This window comes from Tauraco erythrolophus, chromosome 21 (genome assembly GCF_009769465.1).
Source record: "Tauraco erythrolophus isolate bTauEry1 chromosome 21, bTauEry1.pri, whole genome shotgun sequence".
NCBI lineage: Eukaryota > Metazoa > Chordata > Aves > Musophagiformes > Musophagidae > Tauraco > Tauraco erythrolophus.
Genome location: NC_141485.1, coordinates 11,388,524 through 11,404,657, shown reverse-complemented (window position 1 = coordinate 11,404,657; position 16,134 = coordinate 11,388,524). Strand labels below are relative to the sequence as shown.

The 16,134-nt window shown below is 59.0% G+C and overlaps 1 protein-coding gene across 1 annotated transcript; it reads left to right on the top strand.

The window, feature by feature from the left end:
- The first annotated feature begins 3,997 nt into the window (after positions 1–3,997).
- SSC4D (scavenger receptor cysteine rich family member with 4 domains) lies at positions 3,998–15,485 on the top strand. Its single transcript, XM_086624792.1, has 10 exons — positions 3,998–4,112; positions 7,245–7,280; positions 8,059–8,364; positions 10,129–10,200; positions 10,542–10,856; positions 12,581–12,661; positions 12,940–13,017; positions 13,581–13,892; positions 14,379–14,456; positions 15,169–15,485. Exons 1-10 carry the CDS (start codon positions 3,998–4,000, stop codon positions 15,483–15,485), a joined length of 1,710 nt encoding a protein of 569 aa, XP_086480918.1.
- Positions 15,486–16,134: the final 649 nt, after the last annotated feature.

The following is a 16,134-nucleotide window of genomic DNA, read 5'->3' as shown; positions in this document are numbered from 1 at the left end:
AGCTTCTCCCTTCCCCCGAGGCGTAGCTCTGCCAGCACCCAATTTAAGGATGTGTCCCTGCCTGCCTTCCTGAAACCCGAGCCATTCCCTCCCCGTCATGTCTCCTTAGAAGTCTTCCCTCTCTTCCTCCCTCTCTCCTTCTTCTTCCTCTTCTTCTTCTTCTTCTCCCTCCTCCTCCTGCCTCTCTTTCTCCTTTACTTTCAGGATGATCTGCCCCAGGACAGGGTGTGGGGCTGTCTAGAGGTGAGACCCGGCTGACAGCAGCCGTCTCCCGGCCCCAGAGGTGCAGAGATGATGGGCTGGGGCTGTCCGGTTGATGGATAAGATCCTTTTTCTCTTCCTTCTTCCATTTTTTTTTTTTAAATTTACTAAGCAAAATCTCACCTAAAGAAAAAATCCCTGCCTTATCCCCATCCCCTCTCCCTTGGGATAAGAGGGAATATTCATTTCAACAATTATTTTTTTTTTTTAAAAAAAAAACTAATTAGCCAGCTCTTTCCTTCACTTCAAAAAAGAATATTTATTTCTGGAATTCAATATACCCATCTTTATACTGGAAAGAAAATACCAAACAGGTATGTGGATTTATGATGCTTTTTTTTTTTTTTAGGTCGGTAATTTGTAATTACAAATAACGATCTGACAGGGCAGTGGCAGCTGAAAGACTGTAATTTCTCGTGTAGTTGCTTGAATAGTTGAAAAGTAGAAGAAGTGACAGGTAGAGAGCAGGGGGGTCAGTCCAGCCGTGGCCAAGGAAGACCAAAAGGGACCAAGAGGGACCAAGGAGGACCAAAGGGGACCAAGGGGGACAAAGAGGGGACCCAAAGGGATCAAGGAGGACAAAGGGGGACCAAAAGGGACCAAGGAGGACCAGAGGGGACCAAAGGGCACCAAGGGAGACCAAAAGGGACCTCAAGGGATCAAGAGGGACCAAAAGACATGTGAGGTCTTGTGTCCAGGTGGGAGGAGGGAGTTTTCACCAAGGGCACAGTGTATCTATCTGCTGTGGTGGGTGATATTTTGGGGTGAAAGCAGGGGCTTTGTATGCCCCCTGCCACAGCCCTGCTTCTACCCTGTAGGTTTTGCATCAGAGGCAGTGGCCAGCGCTCATACGGGATGGGGGCTGGTACGGGGAACGCTGTGCCTTCCACTGGGAGCGTGCTTGGGCTTTGTCTTACAAGACACCTGACAGCTTGGACAACCTTAGTTTGAAGGCACTTCCAGAAACACATGTTCAGTGACCCTCTGAGAGGGATGCTCGGCTTCGCCAGCGTGCCAGAACGGCTTATTACAGTTTAGAAGCAGTTGTTAATCCATAGGTATTCTTAACCCACCACTCCTGGGTGCAAGGAAAGGGGGGTCAGTTTGCAGCCGAACCCCGAGCGTTGGGATGAGGACAGAGATGCAGGTGGAAAAGCACAGATAGAGAAAGAAAATCGTGATTTACTGTTTTGGGGCCGGCCATGGTGCAGCATTGCAGTGGTTAACACCGGCTGCCACCCTGCCAGGGACCAGGAACTGCTGGCTCTGGCACAAAAGTGGCCGGAGATGACAAGGTCCCTGAGAGCAGGCGGTGAGGCGGGGGCTCGGCCGGGGCCGGGCGGCAGAGGGGCTGTCTGTCAGCCCTGCCCCACCGGAGAGCGGGGAGGGCCGGCAGGACAAAAGGCGACATTATTCGGTGCGGCAGGAGGGATGAATGGAGTATTGAAAACCACCACCTTACGGAGCAGATCGATTTTCATCCCCCGGCACTGAGCCGTCCGTCTGCTGGCGGGGCTGATCCCGAGGCTCAGTCCGCAGGAGCCGAGCGGTGAGGGTGGGGAGGTGTGACGGGGCCGTACCCCATCCGTGGTGGCTCCATCCTGCACCCCAGCACTGCACTGCCATCATTCCTTGGCGGTACACACAGAAAGCTTCCAGCTGCCATCATCTCTCGCCGGTGCAGGCAACAAAACCAAAGGTTCGGTCCGGAGGCTTGGGAGTGCACCCAGCCTATGGTCTTGAGGGACCTTGGCTGGATGGCCATGGCACATGGTCCCAACTGAGAGCTCTTCCCAACCCCATGCCTCCACATCGGAAAACCAGGAGCAGCAAAAGGCTGGATGAGGGGTTTCCACAGAGGAGGGGGGTTTGGTCACTGATACGGCAGATTTCAACCTCCTTTTTCAAGTTCTTGACCATCAGGAGATGCCTCAAGCAGCAGCAGCAAGTGTCCATCCCCTCAGGAGACACAGTGCCTCGTGTAGGCTGGCAGGACTAATTTTAGGGCTCCGCTTAGCCGAGATTGACAGCCCGGCTTTAGAGCCAGTGTGTGAAAACATCCTCACGATGGCAGTCCTCCACCGGCGCTGCTGCCGGGCCGGCTGCTGGTGCTGCCCGGGTGCTGCTCGGGGTTCCCAGAGGCGTCACGGAGAGCAGGATCAGCCCCATCCCACTCCCCGACAGGGCACGGAGCGAAACAGCACTGGAAATCCAGCACTTGGGCAGGAGTTTCTGAAGGGAGCAGTAAATGAAGGGGAAATGGCTGCTGGCCATATTTCATCTCATCCTCATTCTCTGCCTGACGCTCTCTTTGTTTCCATCTCGGCCCCGTGGAGTTTGCGTCTCCATCCCCCAGGTGAATGAGGTTGTCCTGTCAGACCCCAGAAATTTCTGTCTTCCCACAGAAATGCTTTTCCCTGCTTTTTCCCCCGGCATGACGAAGAGCGGAGACAATGGGCACCTTGGAGTAAAGCCCCCGGGAAGGTGCCAGCTGAGGCAGGGAGGCCTCACGCTGGGTGGTTAGCATGGAGGTCTTGGGGGACATGGGTGGCCAGGGATTAGAGCTGCCCAGGATGTTGCTCACCAGTCTGGGCTGCAGCTCCAAGGATATCATTGCATCTCCCACAGCTGGGAGGAAATGGCCCGCCTTTTGTAGGCAGGGCCTAAACCTTAATTAGATAATTACCAATTCCAGCCAGCTGGGTGATAGCCATACCCAGGAGAGCTCCTGGGTTCATCAATTCACCACTGGGTGGTGAAGAATGATGGGTGCAAGGCACTGGATGGGGTGTTTAGGTAGCTCAAGTGCCACGTATGACCACGTGCTGCCTGGTGGGACCCCATGGGGCCCCCAGCACGGGCTGGGTGCCAGGAAGGGTCCCTGGAAGCGGGGAGGCTGTGTCCCCTGCAGAGCAGATCCCCTCTGCACGCAGGAGGAGGTGGGCATGTTCTCTAGGAGCCCACTGGAGGAGAGCACTGGAGGGAGAAGCCAAGGCAAAGCAGAGGGTTGGCCATGGCTGTGTCCAGGCTGGGCTTTAGAGGAGTGTTTGTCACTGGCAGGGCCGGAGCAGCCTTGCGGCGGGGGGAACACAGAGCGGGCAGCCTGGTTGGGGGCAAAGGGAAGCACCATCCCTTTCCGAAGGGGGTTGTGTGACATGACTCAATGGAGCACTGGGTTCGTTCTGCGGTTTAGGAGGTGCCTTTCAGGCTTCTGTGGATGGGGAGCTCCTTGCCAGTTCTGCCTGGATTTAATCTGTGACTCAGTTTACCCATGTGCGGTATGAGGTATGTATGTGCCGTGGGGTTTGCTTGTAACCTCATGTCAAAGAAACAGAAGGACGAGCTCCAGCTGGATGCCAACAGGACGGTTCCCTAAACATTTTGGGGGCTGAAGACTCTGGGTGAGAGCCCTGAGGCTCAGCACTGAGGTGTCCTGGTGGGTCTGAGGTCCATCTTCTGCCTGTAGAGCAGCCCAGCCATGAGGTTCTCACTGCTTCCAGTTTTGTCCCACGGGTGGAATGTGGCCCTGGAGCCACATAGACCCAACCTGAATTGTTTTTCGTGTCACTCCTGGTCACCGCTCCAGCAAGTACCAAGGAGGGACTTGTTTCTGCAGGTCCTGCATGGCCCTCGGTGGGGCAAAGGCTCTCTGGCCACCACACTAACGCCGCTCTCTGCAGGTTTCAGGGACAACCTCCTCCAGACCACCCGTCTGCAGAAGGACTGCGGCGCAGCCATGACACTCGGTCCCCATCCGGCCAGCCGGCACGGCACGGGAAGGCCAGACATCGGGGCGCTGCCTCTCTCCCTGGTGCCAGCCACGTTCCTCCTCCTCCTCCTCGGCCCCACCGGTAAGCTCGCGTATGGTGTGGCGGGAGGTGGTAATTTTAGGCACACGATCTCCCTCCTGACCTCCGACTTGTGGGCAGGAGATGCTCTTCATGGAGACCCTCAACAAAGCCAGCCAGGACGCGGGTAATTAATAGAATCATAGAATCATAGAATCGTTAGGGCTGGAAGGGACCTTCAAAGGTCATCTAGTCCAACCTCCCTGCAAGGAACAGGGATATCTCCAACTAGATCAGGTTGCTCAGGGCCTCATCCAACCGGGCCTTGAACGTCTCCAGGGATGGAGCATCCACCACCTCTCTGGGCAACCTGTTCCAGTGTTCTACAACTCTCATGGTAAAAAATTTTTTCCTAATATCCAACCTGAATCTACCTCCCTCTATTTTAAAACCATTACCCCTTGTCCTATCACAACAGGCCCTCCTGAACAGCCTCTCCCCATCTTTCTTGTAGGCCCCCTTGAGGTACTGGAAGACCGCTATAAGGTCACCCCGGAGCCTCCTCTTCTCCAGGCTGAACAGCCCCAACTCTTTCAGCCTGTGTACAATTAAGGTGTAGTCAGCACCGTAATCGGATTAAATCAGGTTTTACCATTCCCACCCCCTCAGCTGGAGCTTCCAGCCCCCTCCAGCTGCTGGTACCAGCACCCACGGCCGGGTGTGGGGACCCTGGGGGAACCCCGGTGGCTCTGCCGCCGTCCCCTGCACCGCCAGGCTCTCCAGGTCCTCTTCGTTGCCGGGCACAGCTGCATCGCTAACGAAGGGTGACTCGTCCTCCCGTGGGGTGGTTTGTGCGGTGCCAGGCAGGGTGTTCGCTCTGGGCTACTCCCCTCTTTTCTTTGGGCTTTGTGGAGCTGGATCAGAGAAACCCAGAGGGCTCCATCACATCTCAAAAAACACTCGTTCCTCATTAATGGAGACACGCCAGGCGTAATTTTTTTCGGGTCTCTCTTGACTTTGCTGGAGGACACTCTCAAATGAGTATCTCAGAGCTTTGATTTTGACTTAAAGGGAGATGAATATTGAATATTTAACGATAGCCCTTTCATCCACCGCTTCTCTGGCACCAGAGTGGACTAGGTGTTAAAAATCAATACAAACCAGGATGGAGTGCTCTTCCCAAAAAGCCTCGTGTCTCCGCATTTTCGGTGCGGAGGTGATCTGAATTATATTTCTCCCGTTATCCAGCCCACGGGGCTGCCACGTCCTCCCCGTCCTCTCCATCAGCGACCTGCCCTCTGTCTCCCCATGGTCTCGCCTGTTGAATCCCTGGGTTTTGCCAGAGTGACAGCATCACTTTCCAGCCCACCAGGCTCTAGCTGGGATGGGCAGAAGTACCAGGCCATGGCTGGAGCTCCCCAGCCACTGTTTTTCACCCCAGTTATGGGTGACATCTCACCCCCAGTCCCAGCTCCTGGGTGCTCAGTCATCATTAGGAGCCAGACAGTTGCTTTGCTCTTTTTCTTGGGGCTTCTAGGTCTTTCCTTGACCCAAGTCAAGGTAAAGCTGTAGCTGACTTAATGGTCTCCCAGGCCATGTCCCAGTGAGGCAAAAGGAAGGTGAGTTCATCTGCCCGACCATCCCCTCCAGCATCACACTGCTTCTCATGGCGGTGACATCTGCCTCCGAGCGGCAGGAATTGACCTTCGTGTCGTTGCTCATAGGCTGAGCATGAAGCAGGATGAGATTGGTGCGAGCCAGGGGTAGAAAAAGAGGCCACGAGCCACCACAGGCATTGATCAGCCCTCGGCTGCCATAATTAGCATGACGGGATTTTGTTTGCTTGGAAGGTGTCACCGGCGGGAGCAGGCTCAGCAGCTGGAGAAGGGAGCACTCAGTTCCCTCCTGGAAGTGTTCAGCTCCCTCCAAATGCCGCTTGTTCAAGCGGTCGGAGAAGGTTGAGGATTAAATGGGAATTAAGGTGGCCGGGCAGCTGAGCCCCGAGGCAGGAACCCCCGGGGGACCATCTGCATAAGGCAGAACCTGCTGCTGCCCCTCCAGGGCTGGCTGGCAGCGAGGGACTCCATCCCAATTTTCTGACACCCCTGGCTTACACCAGCCCTGGGGCAGCAGGAGACCAGCAGCTCTTCCCTGGACTTACCCCCACTGCTACCCGGGTTTGTTTAATGCAGAAGACGCCGACGGAGTCGTCCCTCCTCTCCCAGCACTCGCTCTGCTCCACCGAGCTCCTGCCCGCAGGAGGACATGGCTGCTGCAAACCCTGTGTCAAGCCCTTGGCAGCATCTCCCAGGCTCTGGTTCCTGGCTGAGGAGCCGTGGCCACAGCTCTGCTCCGGGCTCTGCTCCGCTCCCTCCCAGAAATTTAAGAGGTTTTTGATGCACCTCTTCTCCTGGAGCAGTTGATGGTGCCACCCACACCTGCGTCCCTCCACACCAGTCGGGTGCTGCTGGATCCACTGGTGTTTTATGGGCTGGGGGCTGCAGAGCAGGTGTGGCCCCGTGGCTCTGCCCGCATCTGGAGGGTTCTCCTGCCCGGTGGCATGTGGCAGTGCCCACCTTGGTTCTGCCGCTTTCCATCCTGGCGGGTGCTGCACCCTGACAACGGCTCTGTCGGTATGTGCGTATAAACACAGAGTGTGCAAAAAGCAAATTTTGTTGGAAAAAAAATTAAAAATCAATTGGACTGCACAGAGGGATGCGCCGCACTGCATTGTCCATCAGGAGATCTCCAGCAGGTCTCCCGTGCCAGGCAGGATGGGTTTCCCTCCTTCCTGTCTCCCCCCCTGAGTTTTCGGTGGGCAAACGGGCACAGGGCAGGAGGGGGCAGGAGCTGCCCGGACCCCAGAGCACATCAGCGATGGAGCCAGGGACAGACACGAAGGTCCCCAAGCGCGGTCCCACCCCGGAGCCACAGTCACTCACACCACACACTGCTGCCTCAGTTTCCCCACTTGTGAAGCAGGCGAAACGATGCCCTGGGTTAAAGCGTTTATTTTTTTCCCATACAAATCTGAGGTCTTTAAAAAAAAGGGAAGGGTCTGGGGGGCTGCTGGGTCCTGCTGGTCCCCGCCATGCCCACCTGCATCCCCGCTGCCCTCAGCCCCTGAGCTGCAGCTCTCCTCTGCTCGCTGCCAGGGTGCCAGGGAGAGCTGATCCTTTGTCTCCTCCCTCGCAGGCACCACCTCGGAGCCCGTGCTGGTGTCATTCCCAGGTGAGATTCTTCTCTTAAAGTCGCTTTTCTCTAGAAAGTTTTGCAGTTGAAAAATGCATTTTTTTGGTAAAAAGGGGGTTTGAGGAATTTCAAAAAAGAAGCACATTCGTTTGGAACAAAAAATGGCAACAAAAAACTAAACTTCTTTTAGAGAAAGGAAATAGAGATGCTTTATTATCCCTATTCCGCTTATTATCCCGAGAGGGGAATTTTGCCACCTTCCGCTGAGCCCCGGTGCCATTCATGATGCCAATCGAGTCACTCCCTTGACATGGCAGCCCAGGGTGCTCCCACTCCTGCTCCCCATCACGAGATCATCTCCATCCCACCAGCCCCCATGTGGGACCAGCTCCAGACGTGTTCGTTGAGGCTAACGAGAATTTGCTAATTGCGTCTTGGCACTTGTTGCCCATCCTGTGTCATCACGTGATGCCATGTGTCCACGTTCCTCATCTCCCGTTGGGTTATTGCCCAGACCATTGGTAGGCAAGATGACGGGGTGATGGCACATCTCATTTGTGTATTGAGACACGTTGAGTCTGCACGTCCGCTGCGTGCAGGAGATGAAGAGAAGCCCACGTCCCACCATCGGTGGGCAGCAGCAAGGCAACAGCTGCCTTGTGCTACACGAAGGGTCACCATCTTCTTTAAGGAGCAGAGATGTGGTACAGAGAGGCCTCATGCCCTCCCCATGACACCCACTGAGAGTTTGTCACCTCCATGGCCCTGGGGCAGGCTCGTTGCCTGCTGAGAAACCTCTCTCTGCTCGTCCTTCCAGAAATCCGGCTTGCCAATGGGCCCAGCCGGTGCCAGGGGCGAGTGGAGATCCACTACAACGGCTCCTGGGGGACGGTCTGCGATGACGACTGGGACATCGTGGATGCCAACGTGGTGTGTCGCCAGCTGGGCTGCGGACACGCCATCACGCTCCCGGCCGCCATGACCTTTGGCCAAGGGAGCGGACCCATCTTCCTGGACAACGTGGACTGCAAGGGCCGGGAGGCAGCCTTGAGCGAGTGCTGGAGTCACGGCTGGGGCATCCACAACTGCTACCACTACGAGGACGTGGCTGTCATATGCAACGGTAACGGGGCTGGCTTCCTCGGGGGCAAGGAGAGCGAGGGGGTGCCCACAGTGCTGCAAACCCCGGTGTCTGCAGACATCGCGGTGGAGCCCAAGAGCTGTATCTGAGCCTGTTCCTCTGAGCCTGGGTCAGCCGAAGCTCCTCTGCCTCCTTCCTCCAGCCCTTTCCTCAATCCAGGTCATGTCCCAGCTCAGCACCCTGGTGATCCATGGGGGCCTCTTTCATGTTCCCCGTCACTCCCAGCTTGGGGACTTTGCAACCTCTCCAGCGCAATCCCTGGGGAAAGAGCACAAGCCCACCCACGCTCCTGCCTGTGAGTCAGCCCCTGCCCAACTGCTCTTTCCCCTTTTGACTTGCCTTTCTTTAAATTGCTGAGCTTTTCAGTAGGCAATGTTCCTAAAGGTGAGAAAAGCGGTGGAACGCGTTTGAGACGTGGCATGAGAAAGTGGAACGGCCCCGTGCCGACCCCTATGTACGCTGCGTGTTCCTCCTGCATAGCTACGTAGGGTTTGCTCGTCAGCCAGGCATGGATGACCCGTAAACGTGAGGCTGTGCAGACCCGGAGCTCGGCAGAAGCAGAGCTTGGAAAGGTGGGGCTGCCAGGCTGGCTGGTGGGTTGGACCAGCAGGAATCAGAGAAAGGAGGTCGTGGATTGAGCAGGAACCTTGAATCATAGATTCATAGATTCATAGATTTCTAGGTTGGAAAAGACCTTAGAGATCATCGAGTCCAACCATCCCTAATCCCCATTAAACCATATCCCTAAGTAGATCATCCACCCTATTCTTAAACACATCCAGGGATGGGGACTCAACCACCTCCCTGGGCAGCCTGGGCAGCCTGGGAATCGAGGCACTGCTGGAGAGGAGAGGTAGAGGGATGGAAGAAGGAGGTGGGGGAGATGGGCAGAGGAGCAGCTTGAGCCCTTGGTTGTTGGTAGCTCAGCTGGAGGAGACCTGGAGATGCTCTGGGGTGGCCCTCAGAGGAGATGCAGGAGTTTGACCCGAGCACCAGACCCCCAGGGAAGGTGCTCCCACCCGTGCCGCATGGCAGCTTTCAAGAGCCAGCTTTCTGCCAGTTGTGGTTACGGAGGAAAGCATGGAGCCGACCAGCTCTTTGCCATGGCGGTGGGCTGGGTTTCCCGGGATGCTTCCCGCAGCCCTCGGGCACGTTTGTGGCCAACTATCAGACCACTCAGCCCCGCTCCCATCCACCTCCCTGCACCAGCACCAAATAATTTCCCCAGCCCAGCCAAGGAGCTGGGACAAGATGGGCAATGTGTAGCTTGAAACAACATTGTTAGGAAAAAAAATATGGGTAAAACCAGCAGGAAAATCAAAATATTACTGTTTTTTTCTATAAGTCAGCCATGACTTTGAATCCAGCCCCCACGATAGGTGGGAGCCTGACTCCCGACAGCTCAGCACAGCGTTACGATTTAGCCCCACGGGTCCCCACGCCGTGCTGCTGGGCACAACTTCCCACTGTGCCAGTAGCCGAGGTGCCAGCTCCATCCGCCTTCCGGCACCGATGACCAGGCAGCCTGCTCCGGGCAGCACGGCACAGCTGCAAACCCCTCTTTCTTTCCCAGTTGGAACTAGTTTGGTGCAAACCCTCTTGTTTTCCGCTGTGTGTCCTTGCCAGCAGACGCACATGCCAGTGCCTGAGCAGGGCGAGGGGCTGGGTGGGCAGCGCGCAGGGCACTGCTCACAGCTGGCTCACTGCGGGCAGCCACGGACGTTGCCCCTCTGCTTCCCTTCGCAGAGTTCTCACCCACCCAAGCCAGCGAAGGGCCGACGAGCAGGACCCTCACAGCCTCCACGCAGGATGGGGAAAGTAAGCTGCTCGGCCGTCGCTTGCGGGGTCCCCGTCCTGGCTGAGGGATGCTAGGGAGCAGCGTCCCCCACCCACCCCTCCGTCACCCGCCGCCCCTCCGTGAAGCACCCTGACTCCCCGGCTCCAAGGGGCAGACCCCGTCGGACCCCGTCGTTGTGCTGGCAAACCCCAGCGCAGAGGTTTGCCGAGGCTCGCGGCGGCCGCGCTGCCCTAAAGCATCGCCCCTTCCTCGTGGTTTCTTCTCTGTCGCTGGCAACTTCTGGATCCAGGCTGGGAGGCGTCGCTGTGCCAAGGTGCCAGGGGAAGCGATGTCCTTCTCACCGCGTGTTGTCGCCCCGCAGGTGACGGCAGCATCCGGCTGGTGAGCGGGACCGACACGTGCCAAGGCCGGGTGGAGATCTTCTACCGCGGGAGCTGGGGCACCGTCTGTGACGACGACTGGGGCCTGAGCGACGCCAGCGTGGTCTGCAAGCAGGTGGGCTGCGGCCAAGCCCTGGACTACAAGAGCAATGCCTATTTCGGCTACGGCACGGGGCGCATCCTCCTGGACAACGTCAACTGCGATGGCAGCGAGCCCTTCCTCTCTGCCTGCTACAGCCTCGGTTGGGGCATCCATAACTGCGGCCACCACGAGGATGCTGGGGTCATCTGCACAGGTACCGGAGCAGAGCATCACCTTTGGGGCTGTCCCCCAGGGGGAAACAGAACCATTGAATGGTTTGGGTGGGAAGGGACCTCAAAGACCATCTAGTTCCAACCCCCCTGCCATGGGCAGGGAAACCCTCCGCTACACCAGGTTGCCCAAAGCCTCATCCAACCTGGCCTAGAACACTTCCAGGGATGGGGCAGCCACAGCTTCTCTAGGCAACCTGTTTGAGTGCCTCACCACCCTCAGAGTGAAAAATTTCTTCCTTAGATCTAATTGAAATCTCCCCTCTTTCAGTTTAAAGCCATTGCCCCTTGTCCTGTCACTACACACCCGTGTCCAAAGCCCCTCTCCAGCTTTCTTGTAGCCCCTTTAGGTACTGGAAGGTGCTGGAAGATCACCCCGGAGCCTTCTCTTCTCCAGGCTGAACAGCCTCAACTCTCTCAGCCTGTCTCCATAGCAGAGGTGCTCCAGCCCTTGGATCATCTTCGTGGCCTCCTCTGCACTCACTCCAACAGCTCCATGTCCTTCTGGTGTTGGGGATTCCAGAGCTGAAGGCAGCACTGCAGGGGGGGTCTCATGAGAGCTGAGTAGAGGGGCAGAATCCCCTCCCTTGCCCTGCTGGCCACGCTGCTTTGGATGCAGCCCAGGACACGGTTGGCTTTCTGGGCTGCCAGCGCACAGTGCCGGCTCATGGTGAGCTTCTCATCCCCCAGCACTCCCAAGGCCTTTTCCCCAGGGCTGCTCTCCATCCATCCTCCACTCAGCCTGTTCTTGTGCTTGGGGTTGCCTTGACCCATATGCAAGACCTTGCACTTGGCCTTGTTGACCTTCATGATGTCCATTTGGGCCCACCCCTCAAGGGAGGTCCCTCTCTAGGGATGTCCTGGTCTCTGAGCAGAAACGGCCTCGGACAGAGATGCTGATGTGCCCAAGGTCAGGCAGGGACCCAGGCTGTGCGCTGCAGGACCACCCTTCCTCCTCATCCACCATCATCCTGGTGCTCCAGAGTGGGCTGCGACACCGTGCCGAGAGCAGGAGATGCTGGGACACGGCCCTGGCAGCGATTTGCCAGGGAAATGCATCTGCCCGTCTGCCATTTCCCTGCTCCGCCGGCTGGAAAACAAGCTGCCCGCGTCCAGAAGGAGCGAGCGGCTGCCAGGAGCCGGGCACAGTGCCAGGCCCACCCTGCCTCCCCTTCCCCTCCCTCTGCCACCTATTTCTGCTGCGCCCCACCGGTTGCCATTTATAATGTTAATAATCGCCCGGAATTCCCTCATTATCACGGCTAATGACGGGAGGACCGAGCGCCGGTGCTTCCTTTTTCCCGCTATTAACCAGCAAAGAGGCTGATGGGGAGAAAAGGGACAATTTTCTCAGGCTGGTCCTTCCCTCCCTAAATGTCCCTGTGTCCCCTCGCCGATGGCACCACCACGCACGGCCCTCATTCGGCGGGGCAGGGGAAAAGCGAAGCTGTGGAGCTAACGAGCCCTGCCCAATAAACCTCCTGGAGAAGCGAGGGACCCCTTGGCGCTGCAGGTGGGACCTCAGCACTAGGGTTGGGGTGGTGAAGCACCATCTCCAGCACATGGGCAGTGGGAGTATGCAGGTGGACACAGTCCAGCTCCATCCTCATCACCCTGGAGCACCTGGACCATCCCGGTCTGCCCACTGGAGTCAGCGAAGCTTTGTAGCTTCTCCCCACATCACCTCTGTCCCCTCGTGTCACCGCAGGGCTGGACACATCCACCATCACGTCCTTCACCACCTCGGTGGCCCTGGACTACGAAGAGACGCTCACCGCCACGGCTACAGGTAAGAGGCCAGCAGCCACCCAGCTCACCCTTGTGCCATAGCCAGGGCTGGGGGCTCGCTGGGAGACCCCTTTTCTCCTGTGTCCTCCCATGACCCCAGCACGGTCACCCTGGGGTCCTGCCACACACAGGTGAGGCTCTGGGGGTGACGTTGCCCACGGCAGGAGTTGCCATGGGGCTGCGGCAGTGCCAGAGGCCACTGGCACCGACTGGAGCAGGGGCAGTGGGTGCTGGAGCTGGACCCCCACCAATGCCTGCATGTCCCCACGCTTGTCCCAGCAGTGACAGACGACAGGGACCAGCCCTCCCAGGCCACCGAGGTGGTCACCACCGCCCTCCTCACCATCGAGCAGGAAAGTAAGTGTGTGACTGCGGCTAGTGCTGCATGGGGTCCGGCATGGCCCCCTGGGGTTCCACATCCCTGGGGGAGAACCCCATGTCCCTGGGGCTCACCCCATATCCCCAGGGCTTATCCCCTGGCCCCAGGGGGTTGCTCCCATGTCCCCATGGGTCATCCCATGTTTCCCAGGGTTCACCCTATGTCCCCAAGGGCTCACCCCACCTCCTCATGGGTCACTCCATGTTCCCCAGAGGCTCAACCCCTGCTCCCAAGGGCTCACCCCACATCCCCATGGGTCACCCCACGCCCCCATGGGTCACCCCATGTTCCCCAGGGCTCGCCCCATGCCCCCAGGGGCTCACCCTACCTCCCCATGGGTCACCCCGCACCCCCATGGATCACCCCATGTTCCCCAGGGCTCGCCTCATGCCACCAGGGGCTCACCCCACCTCCCCAGGGCTCACCCCACGTTCCCTGGGGGGCTCACCCCACACCTGCAAAGGGACATCAGGGGACATCGGACCCCCCACGGAGCCCCAGTCCCCCCAGCAGCATGCCTGTGCCCGGGCCCCCCACGCAGGTGGCGGCGTGCGGCTGGCGAACGGGAACGGGAGCTGCCGCGGGCGGGTGGAGGTACAGCACGGCGGCGCGTGGGGCACCGTCTGCGACGACGACTGGGACTTCCCCGACGCCCAGGTGGTGTGCCGGCAGCTGGGCTGCGGCGCTGCCCTCGCTGCCACCGTCCTCGGCTCCTTCGGCTACGGCAGAGGGCCCGTCCTGCTGGATAACGTGGGCTGCAGCGGCGGCGAGGCTCGCCTGGCCGACTGCTTCCACCTGGGCTGGGGGCAGCACAACTGCGGCCACCACGAGGATGCCGGGGTCATTTGCCGAGGTGAGGGTGGGAGCGAGCCCCGCGGCCACCGGCTCCCACCTGAGGGTCTTCCCTTGCCGGCCGGGTGGGAGACAAGGGATGGATGTGACTGCCTGGGGCTCCCCGGGGCTCTGCTGAAGCCGGGCGCAGTGGTGTGGAAATCCCATGAGACACCGGGTGTAGGGAGGATTTTGGCCACGCGCCAGCTGGCTGTGGGAAAAGGGGTCCCTGAGATGGGGAGGGGGGTGAATGTGAGCCCCCAGATCCTGAGGTTCCTCTTGCCCGTGGGGAAACGGCAGTGGCGGTCGGGCGCCACGGTGATCGATGATGGTGGGAGCGTGGGTCCCACCCCTGGTGCCCTGGAAGGGCAGTGGCTGCACGTCCCACCCCGCACACCCCGGCACCCATCCCAGCCAGCCCTACGCTGCTGCCAGGGGGCTCTGACCTGGCCCTGGGGTCAGCGGGGTCCCCTGAGTCACTTTTCCCACCCCTTCCCCACTGCACCAGGTGCTGACGACACCGGAGACCATTTCCAAGAAGCCACTGCCACAACCACCACGTCGGCCCCAAGCCGTCCCAAGGACGGTAGGTACCGAGGTGTCGCCGGGGGACACGGTGCCAGCCCTGGGGACACTGCGTCAACGCGGTGGGAAACAGAAGTGGCTCAGACAGAGGCCAGTGGCTTCGGCAGTGCCTGAAGCACCGACCTGGAGCAGGCCATGGGACAGGGAGAAAGCCATGCTGGTGGTACCATTAAGCCGTGGCCTCTCCTGATGGCCCTGAGGCTGGTCTAGGCAGAGGAGGTGATGAACCTGTGGTGATGGACCATTAGGTGATGAACGTCTGGAGATGGACCATTACGTGATGAACCTCTGGTGATGGACCATTAGGTGATGGACCTCAGTGGGGAAATGAAGGGATGGACCTCGGTAGGGAGAGGAGGCAATGGAGCTGCGGGGCTGAGCTGGGAACAGAGACAATGATCCATTCCTTCAACCTGCACATCCACTGTGACGCTTTGGGGGTCAGCCCCAGCTCTGATGCTGGCAAATGGTCACCCCCTCGTGCTCCTGCAGTGGTGCAGCTGTGGGCAGCAGCAAACATCTGCCTGGCCTTGGAGAGACCAGGGCTCTCCTTGCCTCAGGGCCACCTGGCCGGGAAGGGTCCCTTCTCCATCAGCTCTGGGGAACCAGCCCGGCGGGTACCGCCGTGCCAGGCAGGGAGAGGGGGATGCAGCGGTGGGGTGGGCATGGACAGGAGCTGCCCCTAGACCTGCCTCACCCCGTCCCCTCCGTAGGGTCCCTGCGCCTGGTGAACGGCAGCCACCGGTGCGAGGGGCGCGTGGAGATGTTCTACCTGTCGCAGTGGGGGACGGTGTGTGACGACGCCTGGGACCTGCGGGACGCTGGGGTGGTGTGCCGGCAGCTGGGCTGCGGGCACGCCGTGGCGGCGTGGGGGGAGGCTCGTTACGGCCAGGGCACCGGCTACATCTTCCTCGACAACCTCAAGTGCAAAGGCCACGAGCCCTCGCTGCTGCGCTGCTCCCACATCCGCTGGGATGTCCACAACTGCGACCACTCCGAGGACGCCGGCGCCGCCTGCAGCACCCTATGACCACCCGCCCGCCGGGACCCTTGCACAGGTACAGGGGGAAAGGGGCGGTGGGGGGAGCTGGTGGTAATGCCCATGGAGAGGGGCTGAACCTTGGCTGCCGGCTGGGGACACTCACCCCCTGCCTCAGTTTCCCCACTCACCCCACAGGGCTGGGCCTCCCGGGGGTGTTTGGGCGTCAAGGATGGGAAGAGCTGGGTTAAGACCAGGCTTCCCTCTGCTCCTGAAATACTGGCTGAAGCTTCCCCCTCCCCAAGCTGCCCCTTGGGAAAACAAAACCATTTCGGTACGAAATCTGGCTGGTTTTGGCCATTTCATTTAAGAGGTGAGGAGAGAAAAACGGATTTTCTGCCGTGAAAACAACCTTGGATTATACTCGGAAAATGTAAAGGGCTGAAATCAAACCATTCTATTCCAGTGCCTCCGCAGCTGCCGATCTGCGATTTGCTTTGCAACCCCCCCCCCCAATCCAAATTCCAGACTTTTCTACCCGTTTTGGCAGAAGAAACACCAAGCCCTCCCCAATTTCCAGGCCGTGGGAAGGCAGCCGCCGGCTCTCACGCCGCCCTGGCCCGCTCCGTGCCTGCCCAGCGCTTCTTCCACACGCCTCTTTCACCTCCTGCTTCTTCTGCAAGCGCCGCTGGGTTTGCAC